We start from the raw sequence: 22,591 nt of genomic DNA on the forward strand, positions 1-22,591 counted from the left end.
TCTCAACCAGTGTGTCACCAAGCATCAGCAGGTGTGTCATGGCTCCCAGTGTCCAACTGCCCTGGTTATGTTTCCTTTCTCCCCTTTTCCTGCCAATGGAAAGCCTCCCTTCTTCTTGTCCCTTTCGGGCCAGTTGGAAGCTGCCTCTCTTTTTCCTGCCAGTGGGAGTAATTACAATGGAGGAAGCCTCTGATTGATCGTTGGGGCAGGAAGAAGGAGCATCCCATACCCCGGGAGTTGGGTGGTTTAAGGGGTGCTGGGAGGAATGGCAGTGTCCAGGCCAGTGGCGGCGAAGAAGCCCAACCCTGCTGAAACAAGGCCGCCACGGGAGTCCAGATCTGCTGAAGCAAGGCCGCCATGGGAGCTCATCTCTGTGGCGGTGAAGAGGAAACCAACCCTGCTGAAGCAAGGCCGCTACGGGAGCCCATCCCTGAGGCAATGAAAAAGAAGGTCTGCTGGAGTAAAGCTGCGGCAGAACTGGAGCCCATCCCTGCAACGAAGGAAGAAGAGGTTTGGCGATGAGGCCCGGTGCATGCATGTGAGAATGGTAGCCTGAGTGTAAGTGTTTGTGCTTGAGAATGGGAGCCTGGGTGTGGGCGTTTGTGTGAGTATGTGAATGGGTGCGGGAATGATAGCTTGTGTTTGTTTGTGTGAATGGGTGCCTGGGTGCGTGAGTGAGAGCTTGTGTGTGAGATTGAGAGCGAGACTGTTCAGGGAGGTAATGTATTTCTTTGAGAACGAAAGACTAGTCAGGGGAGCTGATTGGTGTGTGTGTGTGTGTGTGTGTGTTTGTGTGAGAGAGAGAGAGAAACTGGTCAGGGAGGTGACTGGTGTGTGTGAGAGAGACAGACTGGTCAGGGAGGAGACGGGTGTGTGCGAGAGAGACAGACTGGTTAGGGAGGAGACGGGTGTGTGTGAGAGACAGAGACTGGTCAGGGAGGTGTGTATGTGAAAGAGACTGGTTAGGGAGTAGACTGGTGTGAGAGAGATAACTGGTCAGGGAGGTGACTGGTGTCTGTGTGTGAGACAGACTGTTCAGGGAAGTTACTGTGTGTGTGAGGAAGAGTGACTGGTCAGGGAGATTACTGGTATATGTGAGGAAGAGACTGGTTATGGGGTTTAATTGGGGGGTGAGTTTGTGTGAGTGACTAGTTGTGGGCCCTATGGAAGAGGATCATGAGGACAGAGCTTGAGCAGCCACTGCTGCTTCAGGTGTGTGCTTTTGCCCTGCAATGGAAAGGAGTAGGAGAGTTGCTGGAGAGGGTAAGTAAAGTTGTCTTTTTAAGTTTATTTTTCTTGATTGCCATTTTAATTATTGGTTATTATGTAGTGTGTTTGCTGTTTTGAAATATTTTATTGATATTTGGACATTTTTAAATAATTTTTAGTGCTATTGGTACATAAGACAGTGTGCTACCTGCAGTTGCTCAATATTCTGTCTCCAGCAGATGGTGGAGATACAAAACCTGCAGTTGGATTTGGAGATCAAATTGCATCTAGGAGTGTTAGGTCACGAATTGGGACCATTACCCTAGTAGAGTAGGGGCGACCAGGAGTTCGGTGTACTTTGGCTGGTGCCGCGACCTGCAGAGGGCTTTGACAGCCAGTGGTCTAACTCTTTCATTCTCTACCTTCAGCTCCCTCTGGCTCTTGATGCCCTCTGGGTCCCCCTTGCAAGACTACTCACTGCGAAATATTCCTTTCTAGGGTCTTGCGTTTTTAGGGGGCACCGTTCCTTTAAAAAAAGTTAAAAAAAAAAACAAAAACCAAAAACAACAAGCATTTACTGTTTGGGGGACTGAAGGAGCCAGCAGAGGGTGCGGCAGTAGGCCTTAGATCCAGCGGAGGAGGAGACCTTGTTCAAGACTAGTGCTGTAAGAGGGACCAAGGCATGCCGAGGCTTGCAGTGGTCGAGGCTATTTTTGCCATGCTGCTAGGAAAATGAACACTCCCATTGAGCGTGGGAAGTAGTGCCTTGCTTGCTGGCACTGCAGGTCGAAGGTGCTAGTCCCAGGGTTGCAAAGATTCAAATATGTACTGGAACTCCACACAGTGTGAAACAATAGGTACTCTGTTCTTGTAAGACATAGCTTCTGTGTTCCATAATATGAGTATGTAGCATTTGTCTTCCCAATATATATAACTTCCGGCATGAGCATTCTTATAGCATAAATCACAAAAAAAGATTTGCAGGTAGTAAAATGATTAAAATCGTAATCACTTTCAACAGGGTTTTCAAAAGATTAACATTGTACAGTAACTCCACAAACAGAGCAATATCCACATCAATAATGACACCTCACTTTCTCTCCAGTCAAACCCATTAAGGATGTACTCATCATAGATGCTAGTAATGATGGACATAAAAACTGTCACATATTTCTATCTTCTGTGGATGCAAAACATGTATTGGTTGGTTTTTGAAGCATGAATTGAGGATAAATATAGATCAATGCAATCTTATTATCTTGGTAATTTGGTTGTAAAAATTGAATACCTCATAACACAAATAATAGCATTGTCTTCAGGATGGAAAGCTCACTTCTGTAAAAGCAAATCTCTTTTTGAGCAAAGAGCAAGTTTATATGACTAACAGACAGGAAACAGGATACCCTCAAACTAAAAGATGCTGACTCAATCTCAGAATGCTTTTTAAATTCAGACATTGTGCTACAATTACGTAGAAACTGAGAGGTAGATTCTCTTAAGACAGGATGAGAGCTTTTATAGTGGAACATGTTCCTATCAGTGGTTGTCTTAAAAAGCAAAGATTTTAAATTCCCCTCAGATGTTTTAAAAATTCTTAAGTAAGAAACAGAACTCCAGTTATAATGAATAGTAAACTGAAGATGATCATTACATGAGTTAAGCCAACTGAAGATGATCATTACATGTGTTAAGCCAGTTGTAAAAGCTCAATAACAAATCCAAGAATCCTAACAAATCCAAGGATTTTTGCCATATTAAAAAGACGTCGTCTATGAATCTCTTCCAGACCTTAATACAAGACACAAAACATTGATTTATCCAGTTCAGCTCAAAAGAAGCCATGTAAAGATTGGTTAAGGACAGGACCCATACCTTCCCCCATCACTTTACTATAGATTTGTTGATAAATAAAAATAATTCTCTTTTGAAAAAACTTGAGCCATCTGTACCAAAAAATTAATTTGTACTGTATACCACTTCCAGCATACTCAAAAAATGAGGTGTCACATATATATATGAAAAAATCGGAGACATAAAAGTTTGAAGAAATTAGTCCACGAAGATGGAAAGGGGTTCAAGCAGGGAATCATTTTCAGACACTATTGATCTTGGTGGTTTATTTAAAGTCTTATGAAACTTAGGCAATAAATATATAGTAGAACTACGAGGACACTTATTCAAAAAAGAATATTCAATATTGGTAATATAACCAGAGTGTAATGCAGAAGTAGTCAATTCTTTGATCTTTATTTGTAGTCAATTAGTTGGATCTGTTTTATGAATTTTATAAGTTCCATGATCTGAAAGTTGTAGCATAACTTCATCAACATAATCTTGAAGAAATCTATTGAAATTGACCTGAAATTGAAACAAATCGTATCGGACTGATGGAGTGAAAGGCAAAGCTTTTGAAAGTGCGCTTTGTTCTGCTGGGTGGCGAGATATGGTCCAAATTGCAACTGTAATCTCCCTTTTAAAGGGAAATTGCTTTTTGGAGAAGATTTGGAACAGTTGGTAAAATACCTTGGAAAATCAAAGTCTTATAAGTTGCCAGAAGACCTTCCACAGCAGCTGAAGTTCAGGTAGGAGTAATAATTGACACAGAACTAAGCTTAAAACAACATACATCTATAAAAGTAAAGGAAGGATATGCCAGACTCATGGTTCTCAGAAGACTTAAACCACTTCTAACAACCGCCAACTTTCGATCAGTACTACAAGCGTTGATATTTGCAAGCACTGATTATTGTAATGCCCTTCTACTGGGTCTACCATACACCTCACTAAGACCACTACAAATTTTGCAAAATACAGCTGCAAGAATTTTGACCAGAAAAAGTAAAAGAGACCACATCACAGAAACACTGGCTGAATTACACTGGCTTCCCATTGAACAAAGAATACAGTACAAAATTTATGTACAGTACATAAATTAATACATAACGAAAAGCAGACTGGCTGAACACACCCCTTTGCATACACGTCCCTAACAGAAACCTAAGATCAGCCAACAAAGCACTCCTAACTATTCCATCAGTCAAAACAGCAAGACTAACACAAGTAAGAGAGAGGGCGCTATCCTTGGCAGGACCCATACTATGGAACTCCATGCCCTTGGAGTTAAGATTACAAAGAGACAGCAAAACCTTTAGAAAACATTTAAAAACCTGGCTCTTTAAACAAGCTGTCCAAAAAGAGAAGGGAGAATAGAACCTAGGGAAGTGCAAGGTACGAACAATTGAACACCCACACACACTGCAGTAATCACTAAGTTTGTAGTTTTTAATTGATTAGTTCATCACTAAAGGATATGTTAAAATTATAAAGCTAGTTTTGTACTCAAAACTGATATAGAGAGAGCTGGACATGATTTATCACATTTAACAGTTAATATTGATTACAAGCTATGTTACCGAACCTTATGGCACCTGTGTAAACTGACAGATTTTAGTATCATTACTTTTATATGCCTTACTGTAAACCGTTGTGATGGTACCCATCTTAACGACGGTATAGAAAAGATTTAAAATAAATAAATAGGCCAGGTGTTATTGTCTTGGGAAAGATTTCTCCTCACAGCATCAGTATGCAAGAAAATCCCAGTGCTTTCGGGGAAGCTGAAAGACCTCTCATGAGTGTTCAGGCTCCAGTTCGGGAGGACTTAGGGTAGCGTAACGAGATTCAGTTGGTCCACTGTCCGTATATGTGTATAGGAAGGCAGTTGGCCCACTTTCATTCAGAGTGGACCAAGATAACAGATCAGTGAGTTCTTTCTGTCATAACTGTCACACTTAGAATTTGCTCGTTTGGTGGCTGATGCTTTCATGGCCTCTCCATACCCTATAACAGTGAAAAAGGTCACAGTTTGATCCACTTTGGACTAACTTCTTCTGTTGGGATGGTGATCCAGGCCCAGAGGCAGAGAGAATTCAGAAAAGATAGTCCCTTTGTGGTACCCAAAAAGGAGGGCATGTATCACAACTCATTCTGGACCTTAAGAAGATAAATCCATCCTTATAGGTGTCCCACTTTCAGATGGAAACTCTGTGCTTGGTGACTGTTGCAGTCAGAAAAGGGAAGATTCTGGCATCCTTAGATCTGATGAAAGCCTATCTTTGATAACTTCTCCAAATGGGGATGCAAAGATTCCTCAGGTTTTCATTGCTTGTGGGAGTGGGGGTGCATTTTCAATTTTAGGCGCTTCCATTTGGGCTGTCAACAGTGCCTCAGATGTTTTCCAAGGTGATAGTGGTAGTGGCTGTGACCTTGCAGGAGGTCGCAAGGAAGATATCCTGATACACTCCTATTAGGATAACTGACTTATTCGGGCAAAGTTGAGGGACATTTGTCAACAGTCCATTCACTGGGTGGTGCAGATGTTGCAGACTTTGGGATGGATCATAAATTTTGCCAAGAGCAAGCTACTCCCATCGCAGAATTTGGAATACCTGGGAGCATGTTTCAAGACAAGTGTAGAGAAGATATTCTTTATGGCGGACAGCATGCTGAAACTGTAGGGTTAGATCCGTCACTTGTTATGCCTCAGGAATCCTAGGGTCTGGGATTATCTTCAGGTCCTGAATTCCATGGCATTTACGATAGACCTGGTTCCTTGGGTGTTTGCACACATGAGATTGTTGCAGAGAGCCCTTATGTCGCGGTGGAATCTCCAGTCAGAGGATTTTGAGGTCAGGTTGCCCCTGTCTGGGAGGCCAGATATTTCCTAGTGGCTCTTGCAGGACAATTTGTCCAAAGGAGTGGAATTGGAAATTCCAGAGTGGGTCGTAGTAACTGTGAATGCCAGTCTGAAAGGTTGGGGAGCCATTTGTCAAGGACAGATGGTGCAGGACCTGTGGTTGTGTTGGAAGCTTTTTGGTCAGTCAGTCTTCTGGAATCAGGCATGATCAGCAAAGCTTTAGTGCTCTTTCTTCTGTTAGGCCATAACAGGGCAGGGAAGGTCTTCTCTGACAATGTGATAGCATACATTAACAGGCAGAGGAGCACCAAGAGCCCGGCAGTTTCCTTGGAGATCAGGATATTGTTCCATTGATTGGCGTGGAGGTCTTGATGGCATCTCATTTGTATGGGGGGAGGGGGGAATGTGCAAATGGATTTTCTGAGCAAGTACACTCCCAGAGAGTGGGAGTTGGTGCAAGAAGTAATATTGCTCTTCAAGGCCATATTTATTTATTTATTTTTTTATATACCGACATTCGATCTCAATTGAGATATCACACCAGTTTACATTCAGGTACTGTAGGTATTTCTCTATCCCCAGAGGGCTTGCAATCTAAGTTTTTGTATCTGAGGCAATGGAGGGTAAAGTGACTTGCCCAAGGTCACAAGGAGTGACAGCAGGACTTGAACCCTGGTCTCCTGGTTCATAGTCTACTGCTCTAACCACTAGGCTATTCCTCCTCCTGGGGGATCCCTCAGTTGGATTAGATGTCTGCTAGACTGAATGCCAAGACTCCACAGTTCTTCAGTCGAAGACAGGATGCAGGTTCAGAAGGTCTCAACCTGCTTTCCCAGCCATGGCTTTCCGAGATCCTGCTTTACGTTTTTCCTTCTTTGCCTCTGATAGGCAGGGTAGCAGGATGCATAGAAAAAACATCAAGGCAGAGTGCTCCTGGTGCCTACAGAATGGCCTTGGGTAACTGTGGTTTGTGGAATTGGTGAATTGCAAATTAAACAGTCCTTTAAGGCTCCGTCATATTCCCAGACTTCTATATCAGGGTCTGATTTTCTTGGAGCAGGTGGAACACTTTTGTCTTGTGACCTGGCTTTTGAGAGGAGAAGGTTGAGAGTTAAGGGTTATTCAAAGGAAGTCACAACAACCTTGCTTCAAACTAGGAAGCCTTCAACTTCTTTGGCATATTATGTGAGTTTGGAAGGTGTTTGAGTCCTGATGTCAGGAGGTAGGGACTGCCCTACGTCAAGCCTTGGTTCAGATGATACTTTCCTTTCTGCAGAGGGGTGTACAGAAGGATCTAGTCATGATCTATCTTAAGGTACAAGTGGCGGTGTTGGCCTGTTACAAAGGAAAACTGCATAAGGCTTTGCTGGCTTCACACCTGGATGTAGTGAGGTTTCTCAAGGGAGTGCAGGACTGGTCTCCTATTTGATGGGTTGTTCCGCCTTGAAATTTTAACTTGGTTTTGATGGTGTTTTGTAAACCCCCTTTTGAAACAATGAGAAGGACCTCTTTGAAGGACCTAACCCTAAAGATGCTATTTGCTCAATAAGGTGTATTTCAGAGCTACAGGCTTTGTTGTGCAGGGATCCCTTCCTTCAGTTTTCAGAGGATGGGGTTTCCATTAGGGCAGTACCCTCCTTTTTACCGATGATGGTTTCTTCTTTCTGTTTGAGCCAATCTGTGGAATTCTTGCTTTTTAGAGGTTGGAATCTTCTTCAATCCATGCCAGGGAGCTTCATGTTTTGGATATATGTAGGGCTTTCCTGAAGTTCACAGATGGCTTTTGCAAGTCAGATCATCTGTTTGTGGTGTTCAGTGTTGCCAGATGGATTAAGAAGGTGATAGTCTCTGCCTACCTTAGCAAGGGACTATAGGTTTCAGTGGGCCTTTGGGCTTATGCCATTAGGATGCAAGCTGTGTCTTGGGCTGAAAGTCAGTTGGTGTTGCTGCAGGAAATCTGCAAGGCGGCCACTTGGTAGTCTTTGCACATTTTTACCAAGCATTATAGGCTGGATGTTCAAGCTCCAGATACAGCAGTATTTGGTGATCGTGTGTGCAGTGGATCTTTAGAGTTCCCACCCAGATTAGGGAAGCTTTGGTACATCCCAATTGTCTGGACTAGTTTGGGGGATAAGGAAGGAAAAATTGGTTCTTACCTGCTAATTTTCTTTCCTTGAGTCTTACAGAGCAGTCCAGAATCCCATCCTGAACTTCTTTTGGCGTTAAACTTCCTTTTGGTGAAGGGGGTTTCCCAGTTGGAATCAGTTACCAATAGTTTTACTTCACCTGCTCGAGAATAAAGGGGTTAATTGATTTGTTTTTAGCGTGGTTACAGATTATATTGAGTGTCTGCAAGTCGCACACTGTCGTATGTACAGAAAATCTTTTCTCCTCTGTCTCCATCTGCTGGTAGAGGAGAAAAACCCAAACATCTTGACTGGTCTACGAAACTCAAGTAAAGAAAATTAGCAACCAGTTTTTCCTTCTCAAGCAGAAAAAGTAGAAAATGTTTGTTATTTTTACAGGCAAGCTTGAAATATGTATAATACATCAACATATGAAGATTGTAAATCTGAAAATGTCACTGTTTGTACTGTTTTATATAGGGAGACTGTGTCTAATGATAGATGAATAGGGGAGGGAAAACTGTCTTTTTTTATACTTTTTCCTTTATAAGGTCAAACAAATCTTTTTAAATTTATTTTATTTATATTCCACCTTTTAGCCACTTAAGAGTGGATTACATGCAGGTACTGTAGGTATTTCCTTGTCCTCAGAGGGCTCACAGTCTAAGTTGATAACTGAGGCAATGGGGAGGGTAAAGTGACGTGCCCCAAGGTCATATCTATGGTATCTATGGGATTTGATCCCTGGCTTCTCTTTTTCTTAGTTTTTGTGTTGCATTATATAACAGTAGCCTCTAGCAAGCACATTTTATTTCATCAACTGTTGAGTAACATCAACCTTATATTCAATAATTATGCATGAATGATTACAGTTTCTCTCATTTCTGTTTCAAATAGAAAGCAGGAGTGAATTTTTAGAGAAATTACAAAGAGCTCGAAGTCAAGTAAAACCATCAACTTCGAGTCAACCAGTTCTGTCAGCCCCAGGACCTGCAAAGCTGACTGTGGGAAATTGGTCGCTGACCTGCCTGAAGGAAGGTGAAATTGCTATTCACAACTCAGATGGTCAGCAAGCTACGATACTGAAAGAGGATCTACCAGGCTTTGTGTTTGAGTCTAACAGAGGAACCAAACATTCCTTTACAGCTGAAACCTCTCTAGGTAAGTAAGGCAGTATATGGGAGAGAGAAATAGGTCAGATTCCATATAAGTTCTATAGGTTGTTAGATGTGTAAAAATTCTGCATCCTAAAAATATTTTTTCTGCTAAAATTATGCATTCGCTACTAAGTGATATTTGGAAATAATTATATTAAGGTAGTGACATGAGGATGGCTATTTTCAAAAGCCATTTACCTGATTAAAAGGGCTGCCTGAAAATGTTTCTTACCGGTCTGAGGTCTGCTTATTTGTCTTTTCTTCCCCTCAGTGGTGCAGGACCCAACTCTCAGTCCCCTCTTTGTTCTGCTTTTCTTCTTTTTCCTTCCCATTCATGTTCTCTCTGCTCCTCTCCACTCCCTCTTCCCCTTCTCACCCTTGCTGTCTCCCTTTGCTCTTTTTCTTTTCCCTCTTTGCTTTCATAAGAACATAAGATATGTCATACTGGGTCAAACCAAGGGTCCATCAAGGCCAGTATCCTGTCTTCAACTTTCAAGTACCCATACATTAAATAGATCCCATGCTACTAATGCTGGCAACAAGCATTGGTAATTCCCTATTTATTATTAGCAGTTTATGGACTTCTCCTCCAGGAACTTATCCAAACCTTTTATAAACCCAGCTAGACTAGCTGCCTTAACCACATCCTCTGGCAGTGAATGCCAGAGCTTAAGTGTACATTGAGTGAAAAAGAATTTTCTCCAATTTGTTTTAAATGTGCTACTTGCTAACTTCATGGAGTGCTCCTTGGTCTTTGTATTATCAGAAAGAGTAAATAATGGTTCCCTGTACGTACCCGGATCAGTCCAGACTTCTGGGTTTTGCCTCCCCTCCAGATGGAGACAAGTTTTAATAACTTTCACATTTACCTGTTCAAGTCCTTTCATGATTTTGTAGGCCTCTATCACATCCCCCCTCAACCATCTCTTCTCCAGGATGAACAGCCCTAACCACTTTAGCCTTTCCTCCTAAGGGGAGTTGTTCCATGCTCTTTATCATTTTGGTTGCCCTTCTCTATACTTTCTCCAGTGCAACTATATCTTTGAGAAGCGTCAAAAAGAATTGCATGCAGCATTCAAGGTGCGGTCTAACCATTGAGCAATACAGAGGCATTATGATATCCTCCGTTTTATTTGCAATTCCTTTCCTAATAATTCCTAATATTCTGTTTGCTTTTTTGACCGCCATAACACATGGAGCCAACGATTTCAAGGTAATACTAACTATGACATCCAGTTCCCTGTACGTACCAGGATTAGTCCAGATGATGGGTTATGTCCCCCGTCCAGCAGATGGAGTCAGAACAAAGCTCTGAGGGTGCTGCCCTATAAGCCAGTGCACCCTCAGTATCCTCTCAGTATTCTTCTGACTCCAGCAGATAGGAGTTGGGGAGCCTTTAGCTCCCCTGGGGTTTTAGGAAAATTGCTTCCTTCCCTGTTTCTATTCTCTCTTATTATTGTGTGGTGAATCAAGCTGTTTTAAGAAAAAAAAAAAAAAAAGACAGCTCAGGCACTGCCCCCTTCAGAACTTGCAACCAGCTCTGGGGGTTTGCCTAACTTTCTAGCTCTCTTTCCCTCGTGTGACTGGGGGTAAGTCTTTTGTGTACTTTGTTCCTTAGCTTTCCTCTTTCAGGTCCGTGGACCGGCTGTTTCTCCGGGGGTGATTGCTGACGGGGTCAGCCCCTCCCCTCCTGCCGCAATTCGGCCCGCGGTCCCGGGACACACATTCCCCGGGATCGCCGACTAGGTTGAGCAACTTGCTCCATAGTAGGGCCGGGGCACAACAGACGCGCATTCCTGCTGCCTGCGGCTTTGGGTTCCCTCGCGGTCCCCCTTCTTCTGCCTTCATTCGCGGCCATTATGCCGCAATCCCAGCATTGTGCTGCTTGCGGGGAGCCGGGGTCCCGGCTCTCCCGTGAATGGGTGTGCTCGAGGTGCCTCCCTGGTGGGGGAGGGCACCTCGCGGCCGCTGAGACGGCCCTCCTCGCGCGACTCTGCGCGCCTTCATGTTTCTGAGTCGGGCCCGATCCCGTCTATGGCGGGAACAGCGGCCATTTTGGGGGCAGCGGGCTCAGTACCGGAGGGAGAGGATGTAGAGGATTCCCTCAGCGACCAACCCCCGATTCTTGTCCCGGTTCAGCCCCTGGCCCCTGGATTGCAGCCTGGGGACCCTCCTGCTCTGCCTCCTCCGGGACACTCCCATTTTAACAAGGAATTTGTGCTTTTGATGCACCAAGCTTACATGGCAAGCCTGGGCCATGTTCCGGGCCCAGCTTCAGCACCCCCGCCGCCTAAGGTTCCTAGGGTGGGGGATACCGGGGCAGGGACCCCTGGTGTTCCAGCAGGGGCCCCCCGGGTAGGCCTGGCGCTCCCCCTGGGGGGGGGGGGGGGGGGAGAGTCCCACCAGCTCCTGATCCCCTGCCGGGTCAGGACGATCCACTCCTTGCAGCCCAGCTAGAAGGTGATGACCCTAGGGTTTTGCGCATCTTCCAACGGGAAGAACTCGATGACCTCATCCCTCACATAATTCAGGAACTAGACCTCGACACACCACAAGAAGTGCCAGTACCTTCCACGTCCGGGAAGAAGGGTGATCCGGTCCTAGCAGGGCTCCGTCCCTTGGCGAGAGCTTTTCCGAACCATCCCACATTTATGCAATTAATTTCCAGGGAATGGGACATGCCTGAATCCTCTCTGAAAGTCGTCAGGGCGATGGACAAGCTCTATCTCCTCCCGGTGGAGTTGCTGGACATTCTCAAGGTCCCTACGGTGGACTCGGCAGTCTCGGCGGTCACGAAGCGTACGACTATCCCAGTAACTGGGGGCACAGCACTGCAGGACCTGCAGGACCGAAAACTGGAGGTCTACCTTAAGAGGGTGTTCAAGGTCTCCGCCCTCGGGATCTGAGCGGCTATCTGCAGTTCCCTTGCACAGCGGGCAGGTCTTTGCTGGGTTCAACAGCTTCTGAATTTGCAGGCCCTACCACCTGAGGAAGCCTTCCAGGCGGATCGCTTGGAAGCGGTTGTCGCCTATGGTGCGGATGCTCTTTATGACCTGCTAAGAGTGCTGGCTAGATCAGTGATATCTGTGGTATCAGCAAGACGGCTACTGTGGCTCCGAAATTGGTCGGCGGACTCTTCATCCAAGGCGCGGTTGGGATCCCTGCCGTTTAAAGGCAAGTTCCTCTTCGGGGAGGATCTGGACCAGATCATCTAGCTTCTAGGGGAAAACGCGGTGCATCGCCTCCCCGAGGACAGACCTAGATCTTCGGGCTCCCGGTCTTTTTTACCCTTCCAGAAGTCGTTTTCGGACGCAGTGCAGATCCCGCGCCACTAGACAGACAACACCCCGGAGCCCCTCTACCAGGTCACAGTCGTGGACCCGGTCCTTTCGCGGCCGCAGACCAGGGACGGGGTGGCCCAAGGTGCTCCCCACAAGTCCATCCAATGATGCCAGAGCGTCCTGCTCCTCGGTCCCCAGAATAGGGGGTCATATTGCCCTCTTCTACGAGGAGTGGGCTCACATCACCTCGGATCAGTGGATCTTGGACATCTTAAGACGAGGCTACGCATTGGAATTTGTAAGACCGCCGAGAGACAGGTTCGTTTTCTCCCCCTGCGGCTCCCCAAACAAGCAGCTCGCGGTTTGCCAGACCCTCGACAGACTTCTAGCTCTGGGGACCATTATACCAGTCCCACCAGAGGAGGTGGGCTCCGGTCACTATTCAATCTATTTTGTGATCCCCAAGAAAGACGGCTCGTTTCACCGATCCTGGATCTCAAGGTGGTCAACAAGTCCCTCAGGGTCCTTCACTTCCACATGGAGATGCTACGGTCCGTAATAGCGTCAGTTCACAAGGAGGAATTCCTTGCATCGCTGGATCTGACGGAAGCTTACTTACACATTCTCATTCTCCCGGAGCACCAGAGGTTCCTACGATTCAAGATCCTGGGTCAATATTTTCAATTCCAAGCGCTTCCGTTTGGTCTTGCGACCGCCCCCAGGACATTTTCCAAGGTAATGGTGGCAGTGGCGGCCGCCTTACATCGAGAAGGAATTCTGGTTCATCCGTACCTGGACGATTGGCTCATACTTGCCAAGTCTCTCGCTCATGGTCATGCAGCGGTAGCTCGCGTGGTGCACCTCCTTCAATCCCTGGGTTGGGTGATCAACTTCTCTAAGAGCACCCTGCTCCCATCACAGAGCCTGGATTTTCTGGGGGCACGCTTCAACACTGTCAAGGGCAAGGTCTTCCTGTGTCCGGATCGGGCACAATCCATTCGAGAGCAGGTACATCGCTTCTCCGCACTAACAGCTCCCACGGCCTGGGATTACCTGCAGCTCCTCGGCTCAATGGCTTCCACCATCGATCTTGTACCCTGGGCCTTCGCTCACCTGCGTCCCTTACAAAGGGCGCTTCTTTCCCGCTGGAAACCGGTGTCCCAGGACTTTCAGCTGGTTCTGCCTCTCCCTCAGTACGCCAGGGACAGCTTCCGGTGGTGGATGGACCTGCTCTCGCTGGCACAGGGGAGACAATATCCAGGCAGACTTTCTGAGCCAACAACATCTGGACCCAGGAGAGTGGGAACTCTCCGAGGAAGCGATGCGACTCCTCATTCGTCGCTGGGGGACTCCCCACCTGGATCTCATGGCCACAGCTCGCAACGCCAAGGCGCCGTGATTCTTCAGTCACAGAAGGGAGCACGGCGCAGAAGGAGTGGACGCGCTGGTACTCCCTTGGCCTCCTCACCTCCTGCTCTACGTATTCCCACCCTGGCCTCTGGTGGGCAACGTACTTCGAAGAATAGAGAGACACCAAGGCCCAGTCGTTCTCGTGGCTCCGGAGTGGCCGCGCCGGCCGTGGTACGCGAACCTGTTTAACCTGGCGGTGGATGGGCCGTTACACCTGGGCCATCTACCACGACTCCTGCACCAAGGCCCTGTATTTTTTGACCAGGCAGAACGCTTCTGTCTTGCGGCATGGCTTTTGAAAGGCGGCGCCTCCAGCGCCGGAGCTACCCGGACTCGGTAGTCGCGACCCTTCTTAAAGCGAGAAAAACATCCACCTCAGTCACTTATGTGCGTGTCTGGCACGTCTTCGAGTCTTGGTGCATCGCGCATTCTACAAGCCCACGGGCGGCTTCGGTGTCTCAGGTACTCCAGTTCCTGTAGGAAGGCTTGGACAAAGGTTTAGCCTATAATTCTATACGGGTTCAGGTGGCGGCCCTGGGATCCCTGATCCGCTCACTGGAATACAGATCCTTGGCTTCTCATCCAGACACAGTCCGTTTCCTGTGGGGGGTCAAGCACTTGAAGCCTCCGATTCAGTCTCCTTGCCCTTCCTGGAGTCTCAATCTGGTTCTCCGCTCCCTGGCGGGACCTCCCTTTGAGCCGCTGGGTTCTTCCACTCGCAAGGATCTTACTCTCAAGACCGTGTTCCTCGTGGCCATCTGCTCTGCACGCCGAGTCTCTGAGCTGCAAGCGTTGTCTTGCAGAGAACCCTACCTCCATTTCACTGACTCTGCGGTGTCAATACGCACGGTCCCTTCCTTCCTACCAAAGGTGGTGTCAGCCTTTCGCTTGAATCAGACGATAGTTGCCCTCCTTCTCCACAGAGGACTCGCGGGATCTTCGAAAACTTGATGTAAAGCGCACACTGCTTCGCTACCTGGAAGTCACCAATGATTTCCGTCTCTCCGATCATCTCTTCGTCCTCTGGTCGGGACCACGGAAGAAACATAAGGCCACGAAGACCACAGTTGCTCGCTGGCTCAAGGAAGCCATCGTGTCATCCTATATAGGAGCGGGTAAGGAGCCACCGTTGGGGGTCAAGGCTCACTCTCAGTTCGCAAGCTGCGTCCTGGGCAGAATGTCAATCTGTCTCCATCCAGGAGATCTGCAGAGCAGCAACCTGTAAGTCTCTGCATACTTTCACGCGCCACTACCAACTACAGCTCCAATCGCCGTCCTCTAGCTACCTTGGGGACAGTGTAGTCCGAGCAGGGCTCTTAGGGGCCCACCCTCTTTAGGGACGCTTTGGTACATCCCACTGTCTGGACTGATCCTGGTACGTACAGGGAAAAGAAAATTACTTCTTACCTGCTAATTTTCATTCCTGGATCAGTCCAGACGTCCTCCCTCAGGAAAATTGGGGATTTGGGGGTGCCCTGCTCAAACTAAGTTCTCTGTCAGTACTTATTCTATGTCTATATTCAGAGGCGGGTGGTGGATGCCTGGAATGCCCTTCCGGAAGAAGTGGTGAAGTCTAAAACTGTGAAGGACTTCAAAGGGGCATGGGATAAACACTGTGGATCCATCAAGTTTAGAGGACGTGAATAAAGAGGAGGCAGCAAAACACTGCACGGAGCGGCAGTAGCCACAGAGGCATTCACGGAGTGGGATGCCAGTGGTTGGTGTTCCACCTTCACGGAGCAGAAGGATGGAGGGCTGCCATCTCCAAAAAAAACAAAAAAAAAAAAACAGGGGTGGGTAAGAGTATGGGGCAGGGGTGTGGCCTGCTTATTGCAGCGGTTGCTACCCCTAATTGAGCTGGATGTTCACTTGGATGCAGATCCGGCGCTGCTCTCTATATTGGTGGTGGGGTGGAGGGGAATTAGGGCTGGAGGGTACTGGAAGCCAATAGTAACAGGTGGGAGAGAGTAAAAGATAAAAAAATAAATAAAAAAAATAAAAAAAAGGATAAAGTGCGTAGCTTGCTGGACAGACTGGATGGGCCGTTCGGTCTTCTTCTGCCGTCATTTCTATGTTTCATTTCATTTCTATGAGGCTTCGCTCCACAGTTCCTTTGCAAGTTGGTTTTTCAGTTTGGTTTGCTATCAGTTACAGTTGAAAGCAGTTGTGTTGCAACCCTTCTTTCGGGGTTTTTAGAGCTTGATTCATCATTATCTCGTTTATTGGGACATAGGCTTTGATATTCTATATACTGAGAGGATACTGAGGGTGCACTGGCTTATAGGGCAGCACCCTCAGAGCTTTGTTCTGACTACATCTGCTGGACAGGAGACATAACCCACCGTCTGGACTGATCCATGGTACTACAGGAACGAAAATTAGCAGGTAAGAAGTAATTTTGTTATCTTTTTTTCCTGGGTGGTAACTCCTAAAATGGAACCTAACATTGTGTAACTACAGCATGGGTTATTTTTACCTATATGCATCATCTTGCACTTGTCCACATGGTTTCATCTGCCATTGGAGCCCAGTCTTCCAGTCTCGTAAGGTCCTCCTGCAGTTTCACAATCTACTTGTGATTTAACTACTCTGAATAATTTTGTGTCCTCAGCAAATTTGATCATTTCACTCAACGTACGTCTTTCCAGATCATTTATAATATATTACAAAGCACCGGTCCAGGTACAGATCCCTGAGGCACTCTACCATTTACCTTTTTCCACTGTGAAAACAGACTATTTAATCCTACTTTCTGTTTCCTGTCTTTTAACCAGTTTGCAATCCACAAAAGGACATCTCCTATCCCATGTCCTTTTAGTTTTCTTAGAAGCCTCTCATGCAGGACTTTGTCAAACGCCTTCCGAAAATCCAAATACACCACAGCTACCGGTTCACCTTTATCCACATGCTTATTTACCCCTTCAAAAAAATGTAGCAGATTTGTGAGGCAAGACTTCCCTTGGGTAAAACTCATGCTGGCTGTGTCCCATTAAATCATGTCTATCTATATGTTCTTTGATTTTATTCTTTATAATAGTTTCCACAGTTTTTTCTGGCATTGAAGCAGGCTCACCAGTCTATAGTTTCCCGGAACACCTCTGGGGCCCTTTTTATATATATCTGGTTACACTGGCCACCTTCCAGTCTTCAGGTACAATGGATGATTTTCATGATAGGTTACAAATTACTTGTATTTGGTCTGAAATTTCATTTTTTAGTTCTTTCAGAACTCTGGGATGTATACCACCTGGTCCAGGTGATGTGCTACTCTTTCTCCCTATTTTGTCACTTTGCTTTCTATGCTTTCTCTCCTCCATTACTGCCCCCCAGCTTTCCTGTCTGTGCTCTCTTACTGTCCTTATTGTCATATCTTTGCTCTGTTCCCACTTCCCTATCTATTTCTTTTCTTTGCTTGCTCTTTTTCTTATCAACACCGCTTTCCTTTTACACTGTAACAATAACAGGTAAAAGAGGAGGTGTGGTAGTTGAGGCAGGAAGCATTGTTTCAAGCGTGGCTGTTTCTTGCTCCTCCTCCTCCTTATTCTCTTGTGGCCTGTTGGTTATCAGCTCTCTTTGAGGCACACTGTTCAGCTGTCCAGGTTTGGTAATTAGTAGGCCACGGGAGGGAATGGGAGTAAAGTGCTTGAACTATGTGGTTCCTGCTGACTTCTATTGCCTGCTTCAGCTGTAGCTCCAGTAGCCCTCTGAGTCATTCACCAACAGGGGATTTCCTAGTGTGTAGCCAGATGAACTCAGGACCAATGGGTTATGCTCCCCTGCCAGCAAACAGAGACAGAATTAGAATTCAAAACTGACGTTACCCTAGATACAGCCCTGCAGTGACCTCAGCCCTTCAGTATTTCTCCATGTCCAGCAGATGGTGGACGTACCTCTCCATATGGGGATTGCTGTAATTTTTGGAAGGAGAAATTCTACATTTAAATTGGAGAAAAAAATTGAGCACCGCTCTCCTGTGGTGATACCTAAAGGTCCCTCCCCCAGTTGAGAATTCCTGAGGCGATTTCTGACATCCCTCAGAGGTGTGTCTTGGACCGGTAGCCGGTTCCCAGCATGGACTTTGCTGCTTAAACAGCTGAAAGGCAGCGGGTGCAGGAAGCCGAGCACGGTGGTGATGGCCAAATCTCCTCCCCCCCGCAGCCGGAGACTTTCTGTACTCATTCTGTACTCAGCCGGTAGGCACTGAGCCCAGGTAAGTAAAAAAAAAAAAAAATTTACCTCACGATTCAGATATTTGGAGGGCTTTCGGTAAGACTTCCTCCGGTTTCCTAGCTCGGTGCACCATACCAATGTCGTTCCCGATCCCATTGTTGTAAGGGGAATTGGGCTTCTGAGCAGGTTGAGCTGCCTCCTGATGGGCTACACCCCGCTTTAGGATTGGTTGGCACACCATGAGGTAGGTTGCGGTGGTGCCATCTTGCACATGTCCTTGTGCATCCCGTATTGCCGTCCATAGAAGGTTGGTACACGCAGTGCACATAACATCGCATGCATACATACACACACAACCTACTAAGCACAGAATACAGGTAATGCTGGGTGCGTGGGATTTGCGTGCTCCTTGCTGTGTCCCCACCAGGATCCCGAAATCTGTGCACATAAAAATTTTAAATGCGAGCCGACAGAACACACAGTTAACACCACCAATGACTCTGGCAGCCAATAAACTTAAGCAAATTTCTTTCTGTGCTGCTTGTCATATTAGGGCTTCACAGTCTGACCTGGATTCCAACTTCTGTCAGCACTGTGAGGAAGCCCAGGGAGAGTTGGCGTCACCGGACTTTGCTAAGCCTGGCTTCTCCGATTCAGATGATGGGTTAGTTGCAGCCTTAACTGGAAGTACCCTGATCTGAGTACTCCCAGGACTGGGTCATCCATGGGAGAGGTAAATTCAGCGTCACCTATCCCAGTATCCGGCTGCCTTCTCTTGAGTGGAATTTTTCTAGGGCCTTCAAGCTTTGTACAGGTGCAGTCTGCTACCTCACTTACCCCTGTCCGGATGAAACCTCAACCGGTAAGCCCTCCCTCTCCCAGTCTTATCGGCAGACCTTGAGGCATGCCTCGCCTCACCAAGGGTATTCCTGTCAGAGACCTGGATGGCACAGACAAAGAGGATGATACAGATTCCTTGGAAGATGGGGAAATTCCCCCTGGTTTAGAACTGTATCTGACCGTATTATGGTTTTTCCATAGAGACAAATTGCCGGCCCTGGTTTCTCAGACCCTGAAGATGCTGGGACTTCCTAGGGTGGACTCTCTGATGGAACCAAAGAAGAACCCCATTCTTATTTCCCTACGGAAAACCTCTTGCTACTTTCCGGTACTGGAAGCCATCCAGGAGTTGATTGACCTGGAATGGGATGCCCCAGAAGCAAGTTTTCAAGGGGGATGAGTGTTAGAAGCTCTATACCCACTGGATCCGGCAGTGAGAGAACGTCTACGTTTCCTTAAAGTGGATGTGCTGGTCTGCGCCATCTCTAAGTGAGCAACTATCCCAGTGGAGGGAGGAGCGGTCTTAAAGGATGCGCACGATGGACGGATGGAGTCCATCCTTAAACAGGCCTTTGACGAAGTAGCAATGACCGTACAAACTATTCCTTGTGCCCTGGAAGCTCGTTCGTACCTACTCATCTCTCAGGAGGAGGATGATTCTGGGGTGAATTCCAGAGCTGTTATGGAGCCTGCCACCTTTTTATCTGACGCGGGCTTGAATGTAGTCTTTACTTTGGCCAGAGGAACTGGCCTCAGTGGTGGCAGCCAGAAGACAGATGCAACCTCCAAGGCAAATCTTACAATGATGCCCTTTAAAGGATCATTTCTTTTCGGAAGAGAATTGGAAAAGCTGGCCAGCAAATTTGCAGTTCCCTGGCTATCAGAAGATAAGAGAAAGCAGTTACAGCGCCCCTTGCCCATGATGGACTCCCAATGCTTTCGCCCCTACAGAAACTCGACATTTCATAAGTCTCGGCCCTTTGGGAGGTCTCAGTCCTTTCGTAGTCGACAGCCTAAGAGAGGGGCAGGCTCGGGTTCAGGTTCGTCCCGAACCCCCCAATGAAAATTTGCCGACACACCCTCGGAACGAGGAGATAGGCGGGTTGACTGTCCCTCTTCTACTAGAGGTGGGTCAAGATCACTTTGTACAAATGGGTACTAGAGATCATACGAGACTCCATTTCACAGCACTCCTTGGGATATATTCATAATGTCTCCTTTCCACTCTCAGCACAAGAAGCAGGCAGTGGAGACTACTCTTTTAAGGCTCCTCAGGAGGGCTATAATCCCAGTACCTGTTCCCCAGGAAAATATGGAACGTTATTCCATCTATTTCATCATACCCAAGAAGGAAGGTTCCTTTCGCCCCATTCCTGACCTCAAGATCGCCAACCAACATCTATGAATGAATCATGGAAACCCTATGCTCCATGATAATGGCCCTACAATCGGGAGAGTTCTTAACCTTCCTGCACCTAGCCAAGGCCTACCTACATATTCCAATCCATCAAGAACACCAACATCTCCTATGCTTTGCGGTATTGGGTCACAATTATCAGTTCCAGGCTCTGCCCTTTGGCCTAGCCACCGCCCCCAAAACATTTTCCAAGATTATGGTGGTCATAGTGGCAGCATTGAGAAAAGAGGGAATCCTTGTGCACCCGTACTTGGGCGACTGGTTGATCCAGGCCAAGTCTGTGGAAGAGTCTCCAGGTGACAACAGAGTGACCTCCTTGCTTCAGGAACTTGGTTGGGTTGTAAACCTGGACAAAAGCAGTCTCAAACCCTCCCAGTCGGAATATCTGGGAGTCTTTGCCCTGCTTGGTGTCGAACCAGTCTTCCTTCCGACCACGCAGATAAGGAAGTTGATGTCCCAAGTGCGTCAGTTGATGAGCATGATACACCTGACAGTGTGGCGCTATCTCCACGCTGTCGGCAAACCTGGAGGTAGTGCTGTGGGCGAGGGCACACATACGACCATTTCAACGCTCACTACTGTCACATTGGAACCCGTAGTCTCGAGACTATTCGATTCGTCTCCACTTACCGATGGGAGTATGCTCTCAACTCTAGTGATGGCTCATCTGAGCAGGAGTGTACCTCTTTCCTGTCCGAATTGGCTGGTCCTCACAACAGATGTGAGCCTCTGGGGCTGGGGAGCTCACTGTCAGGAACTGATGGACAAGGGATGTTGGACCGAGGAAGAGGCCCTCTGGAACATCAACTACCTGGAACAACTCCAGGGTCAAGCGGGTCATGTAATGTCAAACACAACGACGGTAACCTTCAACAACCGCCAGGGTGGAACCAAGAGCCAGCAAGTGTCACAGGAGATAGATCTCCTTATGGAATGGGTTGAAATACATCTATAGATGATCTCAGACTCCCACATTGCAGGAAAAGGCAATGTCAGAGCAGACTTTCTAAGCAGGGAGAGTCTGGATCCAGGAGAGTTGGCATTGTCAGCCAAAACCTTTCAGCTGATGATAGATCGCTGGGGTCTCCCGTCCATCGACCTGCTGGCCACATATCACAATGTGAAGGTTCCCCGATTCTTCAGACGCAGAAGAGATCAATGGTCCCTGGGGATCGACGCTCTCATTCAGACCTGAGCAGAAGAAGAGTTGCTATATGCCTTCCCTCCGTGGCCCCTGGTGGGCAGGGTCATTTGCCGAATCGAGAACCACTGGGGATTAGTCCTACTAGTAGCTCCAGATTGGCCCAGGCATCCATGGTATGCGGACATGCGGATACTGCTGGTGGAGACTCCCTGTTCCTCTCACCCAAGGGACCTGCTGCAGCAGGGACCGGTCCTTCACGAAGATCAGACTCTATTCTGTCTTACGGTCTGGTGCTTGAGGGCTCGCCTGATGAAGCAAGGATATTCTACAGCACTAATTGCCACCTTACTCTGCGCTTGGAAGTTCTCTACATCCCTAGCTATGTGCAGGTCTGGATAGTATTTGAGGCCTGGTGCGAGGAATGAGGCGTCCCCCCCTCGGGTGGTCAAAATCCCACTAATTCTGGAATTTTTGCAGGATGGCTTGAATAAAGGTTTGACCCTTAACTCCTTGAAGGTCCAGATAGTGGCTCTCTCCTGTTTCAAAGACAAGGTGAACGGAACCCGCCTGTTGGCTCATCTGGACATGGCTTGTTTTCTGAAAGGGGTGAAGCACCCCTATGGTGGCTGGTTCCCTTGTGGAATCTTAATCTAGTATTAGAGTTTTTGGGCAGGGCCCTCCTTTCGGCCACTGCACAGTCTTTCCTTGCATTTATTAACCTTGTAAACTGTGTTCCTTGTGGCTATATGCTCGGCATGTCGCATCTCTGAACTACAGGCATTGGCATGTCGGGAACAGTTCCTCCGGATGATTCCAGGAGCATTACAGCTTCGTACCGTTCCATCCTTCTTGCCCAAAGTAGTCTCAGAGTTTCCTTTGAATCAATCCATTTTGTTGCCATTCCTAAATAAGTACAAGGACGCAGAAGAATACTGCTTCCTACGCCATTTGAATTTTAGTAGACTTTTGGTGCAGTATCTGGAAATTTCAGAATCAGTCCGAAAGACGGACCACCTATTTGTCCTTCATGGTGGAAGGAAGTGGGGTGAACCAGCTTCACGGGCTACCATTGCTAGCTGGATTAAGGAGGTGGTCATGGGAGCCTATGTGGAAACAGGAAAGCCATTACTTCTCAGGTTAA

The 22,591-nt window shown here is 47.2% G+C and overlaps 1 protein-coding gene across 1 annotated transcript in view; it reads left to right on the plus strand.

The window, feature by feature from the left end:
* Positions 1-22,591, plus strand: part of HECTD1 (HECT domain E3 ubiquitin protein ligase 1) — a 345,856-nt gene that overhangs the window by 152,065 nt on the left and 171,200 nt on the right. The window contains 1 exon segment of the mRNA XM_029598986.1: positions 8,929-9,192. Coding sequence (XP_029454846.1) covers positions 8,929-9,192 — 264 coding nt within the window.

Source organism: Rhinatrema bivittatum, chromosome 4 (assembly GCF_901001135.1).
Source record: "Rhinatrema bivittatum chromosome 4, aRhiBiv1.1, whole genome shotgun sequence".
NCBI classification, from domain to species: Eukaryota; Metazoa; Chordata; class Amphibia; order Gymnophiona; family Rhinatrematidae; genus Rhinatrema; species Rhinatrema bivittatum.